Genomic DNA, 19728 nt, shown 5'->3' with positions numbered 1-19728 from the left:
GAATTGTTATAACGGGTGATTCAAGTAGAACTACTTTTTCCAATAACCTTTTTTGATAGATCACGAGTGAGTTGTGCCAAGTTGTGATGTTATTTTTCTTCAGTACTGTTTGGCATTCCATCATGGAGGGACTTACGCCTGCACAACATTTGCAAATTATTCAACTTTGTTACAAAAATCTATCTTCTATAAAGAATGTATTTCGCGCGCTTCGCTCAACTTATGGTCTACATAATCAGTCTACCGAGCGTACTATTCGAAACACCCTCCCCAATCTTGAGACCCAGCCTTCATTATTGGATAATATTCGACCGAATGGACCACGTCCGGCGCCGTTCGCAACAACTCGGACTGACGTATGGACCGACGTGGCGCATTTTATGTCAAGATATTCAATTGAAAGTTTACTTTTGTACAAATTGTGCAAGAACTGAGACCGCTCGACCCTCCCAAGTGACATCGCCTTGCTCTTTGGGCGCTTGAAATGTTCCAAGAAGAGCCGACGTTTTCGAGCCAAAATATGTTTAGCGATGAGGCCCATTTCTGTCTCTATGGGTATGTAACCTGAAGATATTCAGGAACCGCCATTTCATACAGAAAAAACAATGGCTTGGTGTGGTTTGTGGGCCGGTCGAATAAACGGTCCATATATCTTCAAAAATGATGTCGGTGAGAACGCCAAGATAACCGACTATTTGGTGCCTGAAATGAAAGCTCATAATCTCGGCGACATTTGACGGCACTTTTCACAAGCCGCATCAATCAATGAATGTATGGAGAGAAGACTTCCTTTTGGCCGGTCGCCAGGATAGTATGTTAACACACCGTTAGACTTTCTTCTGTGGAGATATAAGTCCAATGTTTATGCGAACGATCCCGCTTCGATTTAGTCTTTGGAGCAAAATATCACCCGTGTCGTTCGCCACTTACCAGTCGAACGAATCATCGAAAATTGCACTCAACGGATCGACAATTCGATTCGATTTTATTGAAAATAGACATTCCGCAATAAATTTGAAGTTTCTGTGGTTGGGAACCTCGAAATGGATCACCCTTTAATTAAAGATTACTAAGAAAATTATGATTTTAGAACACAAGATGGGCTCATGTTATATGCATATGTTCTCACAAGGAAAAAAAATATTTAAATTTCTATATTTTCCAAATTTGTCTGCTATTTAAAATCCTAATATATTATCTTATATCTAAATCTTACATTTCTAGTTAATAATTTTTCATCAAATAATCCAGTATGAATTTGTGACACTTGTCCAATCTCACTCCCTTCTTGAGCGGTAGAAATTGGGCATATATTCTTTCAGTGTAGTCTGAGAGCCAGAAAGAGCAGTCAATGGACTATTCTGCTGACATATATGAATATCTGAAGGTCAAAGCTGATCTTTAGGTGGGTCTCTCTTGACCACTGCTTAGTTCTTTTTACAACCCTCGGTAAGCTTATACTCGTATAGCGTGTTAAATAAAAACAGTTCAGCAACATTTATTCGGTTTCAGTAGTGGTGCAGAATTAATGTACGTAGTATAATTAGTTGAATGAACAATGCGTTGGAGTATAAATGTACAGCGTTAAAAATGAAAAAGTCATTAACATACGCAAGTATTAACATATGTACATACACACAAAACGAGGTCTTGGCCTTACAGCAAGCATCTATAGACAAGTACATGTATGTTCTAAAAATAAAACCCACTCTACTCTCATTGATAAGCTTCAAAGTGTTGAATGAAATATTTGTTGTGTTATATAAGTATCAAGTGTAAAAGTGTGCGTAGATAAGTATTATCTAACCGAACCGAACTGATGATCACTGGCGATCCTTTAAAGAGCGTATAGTTCTTGCGAATGAATTATTTTTTAAGGGAACTGGCTTTGACCTACATAAGTATATACACAAAACCACATTTAGACAATATCTCGCTTAATTGGCATTAACATGACGAGCGATTAATTGATGAAACTACAAGGCGAGTAATAAACATACACATACATGCATACATACATGCCTATGCATACAAATGGAAGCTATATACTATGATGAAAGAATTGTAAGAATTGCTGTATGGTGTGTATGATCTATGCTAGTACTAGTGTACTAAACACGATTTCGAAAGTTTATTCACACTAATTACTGCGACCAGTAGGGATTTTAAGGTGCATTGACCCACAATTTGATCGCTTGGACTATAAGGCCAAACAGCCGATCAAATTTACAGTTTATGGTTGAAGGATTTTGCTTCTATAATAATAATGCTCGATAAAGAGCAATGAAAGTTTGGCATAGTTGCTAAGTTATAAATTCGTTCAAGTTTTTTCCTCAGGTCATTGTCATGCAATTGGCGCGCGAGACACCTTGGTGGAAGATTACCAGTGACTTTCTCAAATTTTAATCTATGCCTTATTGTTATTTGACCATTATACTTTTAAGCACTCTTGAGTAAGCATTTGATATTAGATTGATCTTAATAAAACTAAGAACACTGTTAGGACTCGATCCTAATGATCTGCCGATGAGACATGGGTTAATGAGTTTGACATGCGTACAAGTCAACAATAATTGTTAATTGCAAATTATTAGCGGAATGGGACCCGTTTTCATAAATATTTATGAATTATTATATGTTTTGCGTTTTATTTAGAATTTCCGGATCCTTTTTATTCATAATGTATATTCCTGTATTTATTATTAATTTTATTTTACAGAGGAGTCAATTTTTCGCTAAAAATCAAGTTTTTTTCCTTCAAAAGGTTTTAAAAAAGATTGGAAATTGGAATTTCGAAAAAGCCTTTTGACTTGACCTAGAAACAACTATTATGTAACGAATGAAAGTTGATTTTTTTTTTTGGCTGACCCAGCTCCAAGTCATAAGCGGCAGCGCAATCTTACATTTTTCAGAGATTCGTTCAAATAATTGCTTTTTTTGCGATATACAATAGGGTGATCCCAGAAACTTCAAATTTAATGGAAAATGTTTATTATCAGTTATTAAATTAAATTCTTTGGCATTTATTTTTCGAAGATTATCTCTTTAAAATGTTGTCCGCGGCTACGTCTCAGATGGTCCATCCGTTGAGTTCAATTTTCGATGAGTTGCTCCAGCATTTCAACTGGTAACTGGCGAATGACATACACGCGTGATGTTTTGCTCCCAAATCTGAATCGAAGCGGGATTGTCCGCATAGACGTCAGACTTCACAGGAAAAAGTCTATCGGTGAGATATCACACGATCTTGGTGGCTAATCGACCGACCCAAAAAGAGAAATTATCTGTTCATCGAAGTCTTTTCTCAATAAATCCATTGATTGTTGCGATGTGTGGGACGACTTTCAATTTCAAACATCAAATGTCGGTTATCTTAGTGCGATAATGATCGCCATTGCCGGTTACGTTTTAATTCGCATAAATTTTGAAGAAAAATGTACCGATGATTCCCACGGTCCACAAACCACATTTTTTCTGAATGAAATGGCAGCTCTTGAATCTCTTGAGGTTGCTCTTCGTGCCAAATGCGGCAATTTGGCCTGTTTACATACCCAACCAGAAATGGGCCTCATTGCTCAACAAATTTTGGCTCGAAAACGTCCGATCTTCTTGGAACTTTTCAAGAGCCCATGAAAAGAAGCGATGTCGATTGGGAAGGTCGAGCGGTTTCAGTTCTTGCACAAGCTGTGTTTTGTATGCTTCACATTTAAGATCTCGAATAATTCAGTCCGAGTTGCTGCGAACGACGAAAAATCTACTCTCCATAGTCTTCACGTACATTCTCAGCAAAGGCTGCTATATTTTCTTCACTGCGTGCTGGACGTGGTCTATACTGTCGACTATTATCCAATATTGAATGCTGGGCCTCAAGTTGGGTGATGGTGTTGCGAATAGTACGCTCTGTAAGCCAATTTAGCGGTTTGGCATCGCCAGTTCGCGCAAATAAGCAGCTTTTTGTGAATAATAGGGCGTGTGCAAAATTTTAGATCGCTATCTCAAAAACTGTGGGTCTAGTTCCCGAATAATAGACGGACAGAGAGACGAAGATGCCTAAATCGATTCAGTGTGTCGTGTTGTTGCATACAATCTTTAGAAAACACCGCTTCGATCGTAGAGAATTTTTTCAATTGACATCACTTTTTTCTGACAATTATCATCATCTCTTGGGGTATTCTAAGGCAGTATTATTAGTTTACGTTGAGTGTATACGTAAATAATCAAGGGTGCTAGCTCTTGCGACTTTTATAAACAACCGTTAGGTGTGTGCCGGGTATAGAGAGAAATAATATCAAACATTTATTTCGGGTGTGTTCCGAGTTCATGTGCCGTGGGTGAACATTCATCAATATTTCGTTTAGATGTACGAAATAGTAAATATACAAATCTTGCATTATCAGTGATTAGTCAACTTAGAACCCAAACCAGCCAACAATGACGAGTTGACATAGAAGTCGAAACTTTGACTGCTAAGAAGCTACGTATAGATATGAAAGTGAAAACAGCTTATGTGTACGCTGGCTGCTACATTTATATTCATGCATTTCGGGTTGCTTCCGAATCGACGAGTCGCAGCTCGTTCCAACGCTTACTGATCGTCCGCGAGATACCAAACGATCCTCGGTTGTTTGAAATTAGAAGCTTCATATAAATTATTGGCGTGTGCCGTGTTTGGCTACAGTTTCATCTACGTTTTGAATGAGCACGCACTGCTATTATTATTGGGGAATCGAACTACGCGCCACAAAAACGCAATAAATTAACGGTGAAAGAGTGATGGAATCGCAAAATGCTAATTTTAAAAGTCTCAATTGCAAAAAGTTTGACAAGACATTGGAAACGTGATTGCGTGCGCCATTAAATATTCGCGGTCAATTTGTGCGATGGTGAAAAAATGCAATCAAAGATGAGTGATTAATGGAATATGCAGAAAAAAAGGATATTCATCCTAATATCCTACAAACGCGCAATCACTCAAGTGATTTGAAAAAAGAAAGCAACGCCAAAAGACGTCAATTGGCATATAGTACATACATACATACATATTTTCAAACTAATAACTAAGTGAAAGCTCAAAAGTGAGCATGAGCTGTAACTCAACTTTGTTAGAAGTGACTGTTGCGAAGGATAACTGTAAATCAACGAGTACAATCGGGTCATTTGACGACATGCGAAGGGGTTGAATGCCATACCACTGCAAGAGACTAACTTTCTGTTAAATACACCTACGTATAGGTGTGTGCGTGTGCATGTTACAGCACCGTGTTTTTGTTGTGTAATCTAACTGCTTTCGGAATTTTAGAAGTGTCAGCCGCGAGGATAACACTTGAACAGTGAAGTGGTCAACAAAAACGAACATTGAAGCACTTGTTGCTCAGTTTCTGTTTTTTTTATATTGAAATATGAAGACAACAACAATCACAGTTGTGTCGCCATTTGCATATAAACCGAGCCTGAACCGAACCTGAAACATTTTAGTGCTGACCGTCGCACACTTAACAGTACGCGGTTTGATACGTGACGGAACCGGAAGTGCTTGCACGATAGAGCATTCCCTGTTGTGAATTTAACAAGTGTTTGAAGCGAAATTTGTAAAAGAAAATCGTTGGAAAACGCAAAAATTTGGTAAGTAAAGGAGGAACTTACTACGAAAAATAGCAAAAAAAAAATAAAAATTGTTAAAAATTGTATATGCAATTTATTTTTTTTTTTGCATAAACTACAGATGGATAAGTTTTGCTTAAAATTTGCGTAAATATTATCAAAGTACTATATCTTTGTGTGATTAAAACATGTATAATAGTGTTTACAATAATTTTTTTTTATTGCGGTATGAATGTTAAATTCAAACAGGCTTGCAATAATGTTTTATCATGTATATGGGACTAAATTAAATAAAAAAAAAATTGTATCTAAAAATAATAATAATATAATTAAGATTTGAAACAAAGTTTTTAGAGCATAAAAATTTCCAAACCTGATGTTCGGAAAAATTTTGTTAGAAAAAAAAAATTTTTTTTTGAGTATATAATTCGAATTTAAAATTTTTCAAACATGATTTTGGGGAAAAAAATCTTGAAAATTAAAAAAAAATGAACAAAAAAATTTTGAAAAATTTAAAAAAGAATTTGTTTTCATGCTGGAAAAAAATTTTCAATTTAATATGTATAATTGAATTTTTGAAAACAAAATTTAATTTTGGGTGTGTTATATCCATTTATTTATTTTACTTGAAATAAAATTTAAAAAATTCGAAATCAGTTTTTAATACAAAATTTTTCAATCAACAAATTTTCAAACCCGAATCCTGGTAGTGTAAATTCGCAAATCAAATTTCCGATTTCCGATTTATAACTTTAACAATGAAGTTTTTAAAGGCTGAATTGAAAATTCTTTACCCTTGAATATTATTTTTTTTGTTTAAATTTAGTTTAAATAATTAACTAACTATTATTATTAAGCATATTTAAATCTACACAAATTTCACTAATTGTTTTTAAATTAAATTAAATAATTTCAGTGTGAAATTAATTAATTTTAATTAATTAAAAATTATCAATTAATATTTTATATTTTTAAATAAAAATTAATTAATTAATATAAATAAAAAAATTCCATTATAATAATTAATTAATTTTTTAAATTATACTAATTTAAAAAATGAAATTTAATGAAATTTGTTTACAGTTAAATACATATGATTTTTATAATTAAAAATCCAAACGATACTGAAATATAGCGATACTTGAAAATAGCTTAAGTCGACTTAAGGCAATTTACGTATGAAATTATGCTGAGAAATTCATGAAAAACTTTATGTTTGGTATTGTTAAAAAAAAACACATAAAAATGTTATGCTACCAAAGAAAATAAAATAAATTATAAATATATTCAAAACAGAAAGTGGATCAGATTTTACTTGAAGATTTTTACAAGAAACCCAACTTCAATTAAATCGTCGTAAGCTATTTTATCGCGACACATTTGACAAATTTCATGAAACAATCTTTTTATTGTGGATTTTGGGGCGTTTTCTCATAAGCTCAAGCACTTCTTCTTCTTCTTTACTGGCGTCTTTCAAGCACTAAAAGCTCCAATATAAGTGTTTAATGTGATGATCTACACATTCAATTATTATGGAGATGACACGAAGCCAATCGGTTTATTCAATGCACTAAAAATTCGTGGTCGCGCATAACGCATTAGAGATAAAGCAGTTTCGCTGTAAAGCTTCGGGATTTACCTATATACAATTGAGGTTATGGCCATCACTGATGCGGCAGCAAAGTGCTCGCTTTTACAAGAAACCGCATTTCTGATACAAGAAATCACTTAACTGGTACCAATGCTAGTTAAGACCATATTATAGATCGGCGAAGAGTTTTCAGAAGAGAGAAAAATATTAAACCATTAGCCGTGCTCTCAAGGGCTATTTGCCTTTTTTCTTAACACAACATACTTTCAGGCACCAATGTGTGTACCATAAATTTTTAATGTCCAATAAATTATATTTCAATACTCTGCAAATTAAAATTAGCTAATTAAGTCTGCTGAACAAAATGATTATTGCTATTGTTGTTATAACAAGCACCTTGATAAGCTTAATCACGTATGTTATACTTAAATGTATAAATGTGGGTATGTCGCTGGCGCCTAAGTCCAAAAAAAAAATGCAAACCGGATTATTTGTCTTGCTGAATATGAGACATACATATACCATATATATGTATATGTATATTTTATATAGAGCTATTTAAGTGCATAAACATCTTTCGTACACAATTATACAGTTAACCGATCAATTCCCGCATTCATATTTTGAAAGATTTCTTCATGGCTTATCGCACATTGTATGTCAAATAAAAAAGTTTTTCACACAAGGACTTGATTTTGATCGCTCAGTGGCTATAAACTATAGTAATCTAATCTGAAAATTTGTTCAGATATTATACCGTTGCATTCGAGAATATTCTGTGCTCAATTTCGTGAAGACATCTTGTCAGTAGAAAAGTTTTGATTGTTCAGTTTGTATGGCAGCTATCTGATATAGAAGTCCGATACCGGCGGTTCCGATAATGAGCAGTTTTTTGGAGAAAAAAAGATCGATATCTCAAAGACTGAGAGACTAGTTCGCGTATATAAGACAGACGGATATGGCTAAATCGACTCAGCTTGTCACGATCAATTATATACACATATATTTTTTATAGGATTGTTGTTGTTGTAGCGATTTCTGAGATTCTGTTTGGGGGAAAGTAACAAGTAAGCTGTCAATGAAGTCATTTAATTGGAGGTCCAGGAAACGAGCAGTCTCGACGGATTCTGACCATAGGAAAAAGGGGTTAAGTGAGTTGGGTTTCTGGTACATGCAAAGAGGTGTTTAGTATCGTGCGTGAACTCGTTGCATGCAAGACATAATTTGAGTATGTCGTGGTCTATTCTGGATAGATAGGAGTTTAACCTTCTACAGTATCCGACGATACTGCGCTAAAGTCACTCTTGCTTCACTCAATTTCTACGACAGCGGGTTCAACGTACCAGAATTGACCCAGATTTTATCCGGGCAAGGGTTACAATTTCGACGATCTAACTATGTTTGGATCGGTAAGTCACATATTTGTAGGATCTCCGACGTAGGCTTCTGTGTTACATACTTCATCGTAAACTTAATTTAGCCCGTTCAGGGTATAAATATGGGTTGGTATGTGGCATGTTGTGAAACTTGACACACAAACTTTATTGATTGACCTCATGGTGCAACTTGCAGCAATCGTTGGAAAGCATACTAAACATTGTACAAATGATTTCATGCAGTAGGCTAAAAATCCAGTCGTACGCAAATTGTCAAAGTTGTATGGAAGAAGGTGAGGGGGTAACACGCATACACTTTCTCCTCCATTGTCCAACCTTTACAAGATTAATGTTGAAACATCTCGACAGGAATACCTTCAGCTACCTTCAGAAACACCAGATGTACATAGAAGAAACTGCCATTGGCCGCCTCAACAAATTTGTGTTGGCTTCAAAGCGCTTTCTCGTTTTAGGAGGGTCTTTATGACACCTTTTTATAGCAGTTCTAGGTACCACAAGGATCTTTTGTTATAAGCTGTCCAAGTGAGATCCCCGTTTTAAGATCGACCATTTAACCAATCCTAACCTAATCTCATGGAATATATATTATAAAATAAAATCAGTCATCAGGATTCCACTTTAGCACTTTGTGAATATTGTTCGAATTTTGTGAGGAATACGCAGAAATATAGTATTTCCATAAAAGAACACGAAGCAATAATTTAAAAGGAAGCTCAGTAAAAATATTACATTAGAGCGCAGTTATTACCTCTTTTTCTTTATTTGCATGCCTCTAGGGATTTACTTGGTAGTGATTTGTCCACAGTGTTGCCAACACGCCATCAATTCTTGTTTGTACACAAAATTCCTATTGGCACTCGATAGAAGAGACTGTAGGCACATGATGGGAATACTAACTGATTACTGTCTGGAGGCGGCACACGCCCGCAGGATAGTACTAACAAATCGAGAAGACTGCAGGAAATGTCTAGAGCAAGACACAAGGGAAACCATCATGTCTTGTACACTTGTTCAGTATTGGCAAGACTACGCTGTAATCATTTGAGGTACCCACAGTATGATACACTATTGGACGTCTCGATAATGAGGCTGCAGAGTCTGTTAAAACTCGAGTCAAAGCATCTTAAACGATGACTACTCTTCTTGGACTTAGCTACTGAAATCCATCTGGTGTCGCAAATGACCAAACTGGTTTATGTGTGGCACATTGGCCTACCGATTAAACTAATCTAACCCTTGTTTACCTAAACAGCAGCCAGCCTGGAACCGAAGCGGCATCCAGAAAATAGAGTAGCTTTTGGTACTCATTCTCTGGCTCCTTGAAAATTGCGGATGTGAATATATTTTCCGAAAACTTAGGTGTCATACATTCCACATCTTTATCGATCTTACAGAGCTTTTTGTAGTAATTTGTTATTTACTTAATACGGTACTGCGCTCAAATAAAGTGCAGCACATGTGTTTTGTGTAATTTTAATTGCATCACGGTTGGAAATTTGCGTTAAATAAAATCTGTACATATGTATGTATGTAAGTTTATGTATATAGAATAACATGGTGCGACGTGAATCACGTGAAACCACTTGCTGGTTGATCTACTCGGTCCTAAGCGGCATTTAGCGGTTTCTTCCGGTTTGATCGGCTTAGCTAATTCTTATATACTAGCCACATCTTGATATATGTTTAATCTATATAATATTTAAACGAGCGCATGCATTTCTAGTATAAACTACAGCAAATTAAATGAATGCTCTTTATTTATAATGCCGAGTGCTACAGCCTATTTGGTGGGAATATTAATTGCACAGAGCGTGTGATAAATGCAAATTAGGTTACATCCACGCTCTAACTCACAACTACATATGGCACGCTAAACAATCAAGGCTCCAGTCAAATAGCAACATGCGACAAAATTGCGTAAGAAAGTCAGAAAATATTCGGCAATCAAAATACTTCCGCACTCGAGTGCCAGCAATCGTATCGTCGTGTCACTAATTATATGACAATTTGACAGCTGTGATAAAATGCTGCATAATGACATAAAAACAAAAGCAAAACGGCATATATGTTTGAGTGCTGGAAGTAGGAACCCTTTGCTTGCTTGGCCACAATTACCAAAGACCTATCCAGTTTTCGTGCTAAGAACTCAGTGTAGCTCCCGTTGCTGCCTGGCTAACCGACCGTTGAACTGGCGCTTACTAGCTGTTGACTAGCGGTTGACTAGTCGCGTAGGCACTATCGGCGCGCCAAAAAGGAACTGAGAATTATGTGCGCTAAGCACATCTTATCACTGGAATTAAATTTTGCTCTGATTATGCTGATTGACATGGACGAATGTACAAATACCAGGCGACAGGTGACAATAGACAATACAACGTACGGACAAGGCATCTGCATAACCGAGGAACACATAATGGAGTGCAAACTCAAAATTGCCAAAATTAGTTATCAATACGCACATTTGTATGTGTGTGTTTTGTGCGTTGGCAGGGCGGATACTACCACAGGCGCGCTTTGTGTATATTTGTAGTTGGCTTTCTCAGTTCCGTGTGTATAATTGTACACTTAAGTGTAAAACCCATTGACCTGTTGCATGTATTTTGTACAATTCGAAATTAGTGATGTACGTATGTATATGTATACATACGTATGAGCTTATTGTGCACATTTAAATGTGCTTGTAGGAGGGGTTTACATTGTGATTACAGTTTCGGTCTGATTTCAAATCATTTGTGATAGTACCTGTCAATTAGTATACTGTAGGTGTTACTGCTATTTGCCTTTTTGTTGTTGTTATTGTTGTTGGTGTTGTCATTATTCATGATTGCATTGTGTGTGTGTTGTTGAGATGCCATCATTACAGTCACACTATAAAGCGTTTGACCAGACAAACTGGAGCTTTATTTAGCATTGACTACTGCTAGCGCAAACAGCTTCAGCTTAACGGTGAATAGTACAATTGTTGCGGTGCAATTTAAGGACTAAAAACTCTTACTAGCGATTCTACTAAATGTAAGTGCAAAAGTGTATAATTAGCTTTCGGTTTGGTGGAGTTTTTCTTAAGCAAGGACAAGCGTATCGAAGCTTCGAGTGAAAAAAATATATTTTTTATAACAATTTTCTTTAATAACGGTATATGTATTGCAATTGTGTGAATACTACGATGTTTGGCACATACTTCGGGTTCAGAAAAGAATACAAAATATAGCATAGTTGGTTATTATGGCTATAAAGCTTCAAATGTTGCAGTTTCTAGCGTTAGTAGTTGAATAGTTACCAAGTGCAGTCAGACAGTAGGTGTACTAGTAGTCAGCCAATGTAGAGAAGTTATTTCTTTTTTCTTGACTTTGAGCTCACGCAGTAACACTGGTACCAGAGCTTGTATGCAGACGAACCGCGAGTATGTAGTTATCAGAGCCAAATAATATAAATAAATATAGCAGCCAAAAGCGAAAATAGAATCAAACGCATGATAATCCAGCAGCAACGGTGGCAAACCTAACCCAAAGGACGTTGGACCTACAGACTGGGCATCCATTCGTCGATAGATAGACGCCAATCGCTGGATATCTACCTGACCGAATTATTAAGTGGACATGAGTGCTTTGGAAGCTAACTGTACACATTCTATTACGACATTAGAGCTGTCAGCGAAGCGGCACCTTCAATTATGACAAAACTGAGACATACTATATACAGCTGATTAGGCGTCCTCCAGTCCGTACTATAGGGGAGACTTAAAATGTTTCATCACTCCCACGAAGTAGTGCTTAACCGGTCGTTCTGTGGGAGTGACATGGAGTGGAAGTAGGTTAGGTTTAGCGGATTTAAGTTTCGCACTCTGACTTTCGATACTTCCCGCTGCTATGAAAAGAGTACTAGAGTTTGTGATGGTACGTTTAGCAATGCCGATGTCTTTGTAAAGATCTCGCTGCTTAGCTTTGCACTGGCTGTGGTTTGAAGAGTGCAAGCGGACCTATATTATATTATTAATTTACACCAGCTTCCCGTGGTGCTACTTGATGTTATTGAGAGAGATATCTTTGCTGTCAACAGCAACATAACATCCAAGCCTAGAACTGGCTGATGACCTCTTTCTTTGGTGTTCATTAGGCAGATGATATAGGTTGAAACAGCTCATCATACTTGAGTTCATTTCTGTGACAATGAAATCTCATTTGCTTCCGTATAAAGAATGGAAGATTTGCAGAGATTTCAAGTTCTTTTCTTTTCAAGTGTCGTTATTTATACTTTTGATGCTAGTTCTCCATCAAAAAGCAAGCAATCTTATACAAAACGACTTAAGAGTTTCTAGAAAATGGTCGCCTGTTAACGACGAAGATGATATTATTCTAGCGAGTTAAATGTAAATGAATTACTGAAATCTTTGGAGAGTGGTATTCGTCACCTAAAATTCAAAATAACGTTTCAGAAAAAAAAATCGAAATTGAGTTTTTATGGCTTACGATTCTCTACAGGCTTTCGCTATCAGTTATAACCAATATATAACCACTTACACTAACCATTTTATAACTAAAACTCAAAAATTGTTTCAAAATGTGTGGTTTCTATTATATTGTTATTCCTTCGTCTGAAAGTGATGTTACGTTGTTTTGCATTTTAGGTGACGATATGTGAATACTTAAAGATAATTTTTAATGCAAAACGACAGCTCTTCGGATTTTTATTTATTTTTTTTTCAAAACTCATAGTATCAATTTTGATAGCTTCAAATAATTTGGTCTGTAAATAAACATAAATTCCACATTGTTTTGTAAACAATTTTTATAAGCTACCACTAATGGCTCTGCTATCAGAATGGCATCAATATTATCAACGAATTAGTGGTGTTACTTTACCTATCAGCAGTTCATTGTGTTAATAAGTTACGTAACCTTGAGATCCGCATAAGAGACCCCCAATGAATTTTACGAATTTTAATCATAATTAAAGCTATTATAGCAATTACTGACGCGTTGCTTAAAAACTTATCATAATATATGCACTCGTATGTACATACATACAATGGAATGTATGGTATGTGGTGGAATATGGCTTAGGCGTCAATTAGGCGATCAGATGCGATTAAAAATGGGCGTGCGAAAATAAGCAAAATTAAACAAACATATAAACATAATATTTGTATGACTTACGAGGTGATATGATAACTGAAAACAAGAAATTATAATAAATTAAAAATGTATTTTTGAAGAGGGCACAATAATTAGGGTGTGGTAATGAGCACATTTTGTTTTTAAATATTTTAAAAATATTATTTACATATATAAATAGCATAACTTTGAAATATTTGAGTGGAAACTTTCTTTTTCTTTGAAAAAGTCTTTATACAAACCCTTTTTCTTGCAAAATTATTGAAACTCACCGGAGGAAACATGGCTTCTTGTGCAACTACAGTTACGGTACTTACGTGTGCCGCAAAGTTTCACTAACTTTTCGCTGCCGCTAAATGATGTTTCAGCTGTCACGTGCAAATGTGCGTGGTACGAAGCGTTGCACATACCTTCCAACTGACTTCATGCAACGTGAGAGCTGTCAAGTGTTGAATTTTCTACACTTGTTGAACTTTCGGTTTCAACTTACATGTTTGACGCTTGTTGTAATCGAAACCCCTTAACGCCACCTAACTGCTTAAAACGTGTAGACGCACCTGAATTCGGCTAAGCCTTTGATATGCTCACTTACAAATAAATTTTTAATTTTTAGCGAAAACACTGGAGTTTAAGCATTATTTAAAAATTGTAGCATACTTTACAGCGCCAAATGTAGCGCGTCATTAAGCGTGACGATGTCACATGAGTGTTGCCTGTTTATTATCCTCCAATTAGTCGCTTGTGCTGACGTGTACATTTTGTTTACTTTTATTCTTATTTATTTCATTTATATTATTTTACATTTTCTTTCTTTTGCAGCGAGTGCCCTTGACCACGGCAAGTAACCATCAACGGACGTAGCACCCATTTTATCACCATATTAAAATGGCACAACAACATAGACCTACTGCATTGGCAGCCGTCAACTATCAGCGGATATATCTCACTTTGGTGCTGTCAATTGTGTGGCTGGTGAGTGACGCTTGCGCAGCGCCGATGGTGAATGCGTTGGCGGGCATACCGCAGTACGGCACGCGTCAACAAGCCGATAAGCAACTGACATTGTTGAACGAATTGTTTAACAACGTTAATGAGGAGGCACTCCTCAATGAATTGGTGAGTATAGCAGAGAGTCTACTTTATAATACATTCGTGAATAGAATAGAATTTTAAATATAATGGGAAAATACACACACTTTTGCAATATAAGGCTGCTAGTCTTCAACTAAATCTTCGATACAAGGAAGGCAAGTCGCAGAAACAGCTGGTTTCGAATCAAATAAAATGTTTTGAAATACAATATTAAGAGGTTTTACCAATTTAACGAGGTATTCTCATACCAGCTGTGTTCGTTTAACCAAAACTTGGAGATTGTCGAAACCAATAAGCAATAATATAAGATAGCAAAGTTTGAAATAGGTCATACACACCAGGGAGTTGTTTTTTTCAATAAGCGCGCAACAAAAGTCAAAATATCAATGAAATTCTCTATTACTGTGAAAGTACATTCGATGCTATTATGTATGGGACACAATTTCTTTTACATGGGCACCAGGTGCATGCTTGGAGAACCCAATTTTCGACTGTTTCCAAACATAAATCGGCCGATACTGAAGTAATTTCAGGTTCGATATTCACACGAAGTTCAGTAATCGTCGCTAGCTTTTTGGCATAGGCAATTGACTTGACGTAGTCCAAGAGGGAATAGTCTAATGGCATCAAATCGCACGACCGAGGCGGCCAATTGACTGGACCAATTCGTGAGATAACACGTTCACCAAACTTGGTTTTCAATAAATCGATTGTGACATTCGTTGTGTGGCTTGTGGCGCCGTCCTGTTGGAACAATATTTTGTCAAAGTCCATATCATCCAATTCGGGCCAAAAATATTCGGTTATCATTGAGCGGTAGCGATTTCCATTCACAGTAACGTGCCGGTCTTGATCATCACGAGAGAAGTACGGCCCAATGGCGCCGCCAGCCAAGAAACCGCACCAAACTGTAATTTTTTCGGGATGCAATGGTGACTCATAGAGTATGAGTGAATTACTGCCTGGTCAATATCGCATATTTTGCTTATTAATGAAGCTATTCAGCCAAAAATGAGCCTAATCGTTGAAGATGATGAAAATCCGGATTCACTTTCAAGTTGTTGCTCAGTCCATTTCACGAGCATACGACGATTCTGGTGGCCAAATGGCTTCAGTTCATGCGTTAATTTGATCGTGTAAGAATGTAGGCCAAGATCTTTTCGCAAAATTCACCACAATGACGTCACAGGGATGGCCAACGCTTGAGAACGAAGTGTGAGTGACTGATTTAGGTCTTCCTCAATTGATCCGTTAGCTGCAGCAATATTCTCGATACTACGGGCACTTCTTTTTCTCACTGGCACGGGAGCATTCTATACTGTGCCTATGGATTCAAATTTTTCCACTAGACGCTTAATTGTTGATCTGACAAGACGATTATGATGACCATAAATTGGACGTAGTTTAGTTCACTGACTCCGAATTTCGGTAGTAAATTTTAATAATTTCGACTGGTTGTTGGATCGCATATCTTTCCATGATGAAATGGCAAACCTTATTGAACAGAAATGTCAAAAGAGCGGGAAAAATATGGTGTCGTTTGCTGTCCCTATCGGTCTACCAGTTCATTTTGCCCCATTACGTCATGTTTTTTTCAAACCTCAAAAAACTTTGTGGATTTTGAGTGGCAAACTCAACTTTTTAAACATTTTTCAAGTCCTTGCCTTTTTTCGTCTTTTTTTGAAAGGTGTTCTAGTTTCGGTGCAACCAAATCTAATGTTTTGCCATTTTTTTTATTTTGTTTATATTCAATTAGTCTGAGATTTTAATGTAAATAACTATTTTAACAATTGTCTTTTAGAAAAAATATCGTCGGGAGCAGCCCAATTATCTGAGTAAGTGGCCCGGTTTACGCGATCTCGTGCTAATGCCTGACTACGCGGATATCGCTCTCAATAGCGATGATGGGGACGACAACTACGAGCTGCCGAGTTTCGAGGAGCGTCTAAAGCAGATATCAACAAATGCGCTAGATGGCGCTGAGGTTGCTCATGATTCTTCAGCAGGCAGGAAAGATAATAATACATATAAAACTCAAGGTGTAAAGAAGAATTTACAATGTAAGTCGAGAGTTCTCATCATAAATGATCTATAAATAATTTCGTTGCATAACATTGTCTGACTAAATAACCCTTTTATCTCATTATTTCATTCACATGGCGCTGCGGCAACTAATCGAACTGCTATTACTAACCAAACTTATTTTTGCATGTCTCCTTACATTATTTACGACATACAGTACATAAACAATGTAAGCACCACATAAGCATTTAATTACCGTTATTTATACACTGAATGTAACCCCGATATTAACACTGTGCTCTTTCTCAGCAGATATGTCGCCTTGCCACTTCAAAATCTGCAACATGGGACGCAAACGGAATGCCCGCTACTTCGAGGACTAAGTACAGTTAGTTACACGATGTCGCTAATGTCACATTTGTCTAATAAAGAACAAAATTCTGATCGGCCAAAGCTACTTAATAGTTCAACTACATACGTACATACATACAAACATGCACTAACTTATAGTATAGAGAATATAATGGAGTTGTTGTAAATTTGTAGGGAACCCAATGGTGGGTGGGGGGAGACGTACGAAAAGTATTTAGCTGTAATTTAAACAAATTCATTCAAATTTATGTACCGTTTTAAAAATTAAGAAGAAAAAACAACAACAAAAAAGCAGTTACTGTTTCAGAAATTGTACAGTAACAAACTAGAAAGTATTTATTGTCTTTGAATGTATTCACACGCACACTTGTACGTAGCGTTAGTTTTACTTAATATTTAAACAAATTATACACGATGTGAACACACATGCATACATATTTATTGAACATAAAAACATACCAAATTGGCGAGAAATGTACCACCAAGCTAAGAAAAATATATTAAAATTTGTTGAATACCGCAATGCATTCATACTTACATACATACATACGCATATGCTAAAATGCATTTGATTTTTGTTCAAAAATTATATGAAAACCTCAAATTGGTAAATTTCTTGTTTTAATTTTGTTATGACTTACGAGTAAGGAAGGAATATAATCGCGTATTTGAGGAATGTTCTACGGATCATTCTGAACAAATTTGTTCAGGCAAAAGTTGAAGAAATCTGAATGATCGGTTGCAAGAGATATGTGCTATAAAGGGTGATCCATTTCGTGGTTGCGTACTTTTTTAAAGAAAAATTTCAGAAGCTTCAAAATCGAAAAAACAGTCTTTAGCATTTATTTTTTGAAGATTGATTGAGAAGAAACGTTGGCCGCGGCTACGTCTCAGTTGGTTCATTCGTTGAGTCCAATTTTCGATTACTCGTTGGAGCATTTCGACTGGTAACTGGCGAATGACAAGCGGAATGTTTTGCTTCAAGGCCTGAATCGAAGCGGGATTGTCCGCATAGACTTTAGATTTTACATATCCCCACAGGAAAAAGTCTAACGGTGTGATATCACACCATCTTGGTAGCCAATCGGACGACACAAAACGTGAAATTGTTCTCTAAATAAATCTTTTGATTGATGCGATGAGTGGGAAGTGGCGCCGTCTTGTTGAAAACAAATATCACCGAGATCACGAGCTTCAATTTCATGAGAGCTATCAGATAGTCGGTTATCATGGCGCGATAACGGTCGCCATTGACGGTTACGTTCTCACCGGCATCATTTTTGAAGAAATATGGACCGATGATTCCACCGGCAAACAAACCACCGTTATTTTTTCTAGATGAAATGACAGCTCATGAATCTCTTCAGGTTGCTCTTTGTCCCAAATGGCGCAATTTTGTTTGTTTAAAAACCCATTGAGCCAGAAATAGGCTTTATCGCTGAACAAAATTTGGTTCGAAAATATCGTAAATTCTTGGAATTTTTCAAAAGACCATAGAGCGAATCGATGTCTCTTGGGAAGCTCGAGCGGCTTCAGTCCTAAACACGACTCACGTTCAAAAAACGGCTATTGAGAAAAGTACATCTACTTGGATCACCCGTTAGTTGTTCGATCTGATTGATTCCGACAAAAGATTAATAGAATACCAAAACACACCGTATTTTCATTCCGATATCTCAAAAACTGATGGACAAAGTCTTATGATCCCCACAAAATTTCGGCTTAAAATCGCTAGCTCGAAACCGGTGTCAGACCCTAGGCAAAGGTTTCTCTTAATATACATCTAGTACACTCGCAATTTGAGCTTAATCTTAAAAGCTTTGAAAATTATTTCGATATTTCTCGCGGAGATGATCAGATTGCGATACATAGTCTCTGCGACTAAGTTATCTCTGTTTTAATTGTTATAACGGATACCTAATCCCGTTAGGATGGAAAGGATTGGAAAAGTTGTCATTCAGGTCGTGCTGTTTCGACGGGGTCGGACATATGGAGAGGGGTATTAGGTATGTAAGTTTGGTAGGGCATGCAAAGAGGTGGTTAGTGTCATGCGGGGACTCCTTCTGGATAAGTAGGAGTTTAACTTGCTACAGTATATAGAACGAACCTGCACAAGGGTCATCTTCGATTCTAGCGGCAATTCGAGATCTTCGTCTGCACAGTTATGTATCTTTGTCAAAGTAACTCCAAGGAAATATAGTTAGTAGTGCTTGTCAAACAAGGTAACTATAGGTAAGTGGTCAGAAGAGAAAACTGGCACATGTCTTCATGTTACGTAACCTACTGAACGGTGAATTGAGGTTAAGGTGTAATCAGAGACATGAAAAAATAAGTAATAGCTGTTTGCTTTGATCCAGTTTCGATGTAAGCTCCATGCGGGGACTATAACCAATCTTTGAAGACTCATCAATCGGATAAAAAAATTAGTTTTATTATTATATTTAGTATTCGTTCTTCGAGGTTAATTTTCCAATTCAGTTTGGCATCGATTTATTTCGTTGAGTGAGGGTAGATCAAATCGAGGTATTTCTGTTTTACTCGT

General features: G+C 36.5%; 1 protein-coding gene across 3 annotated transcripts; it reads left to right on the top strand.

Annotated features, from left to right (window-relative positions):
• Nucleotides 1-5465: 5465 nt before the first annotated feature.
• On the top strand, nt 5466-17747 carry LOC120777394. Of its 3 annotated transcripts, none has more exons than XM_040108687.1 (5): nt 5466-5622; nt 14520-14816; nt 16594-16852; nt 17032-17043; nt 17127-17747. In XM_040108687.1, exons 2-5 carry the CDS (start codon nt 14586-14588, stop codon nt 17195-17197), a joined length of 573 nt encoding a protein of 190 aa, XP_039964621.1. In that variant the 5' UTR covers nt 5466-5622; nt 14520-14585; the 3' UTR covers nt 17198-17747. The 3 variants fall into 3 exon arrangements, with proteins under 3 accessions (XP_039964621.1, XP_039964624.1, XP_039964623.1); XM_040108689.1 differs by lacking the exon at nt 5466-5622 and adding an exon at nt 11510-11601; XM_040108690.1 differs by lacking the exon at nt 17032-17043 and having other exon boundaries at nt 5467-5622.
• Nucleotides 17748-19728: the final 1981 nt, after the last annotated feature.

This window comes from Bactrocera tryoni, chromosome 5 (genome assembly GCF_016617805.1).
Source record: "Bactrocera tryoni isolate S06 chromosome 5, CSIRO_BtryS06_freeze2, whole genome shotgun sequence".
NCBI lineage: Eukaryota > Metazoa > Arthropoda > Insecta > Diptera > Tephritidae > Bactrocera > Bactrocera tryoni.
Note: the sequence above shows the minus strand (reverse complement) of the source record. Positions and strands in the feature narration are given on the sequence as shown.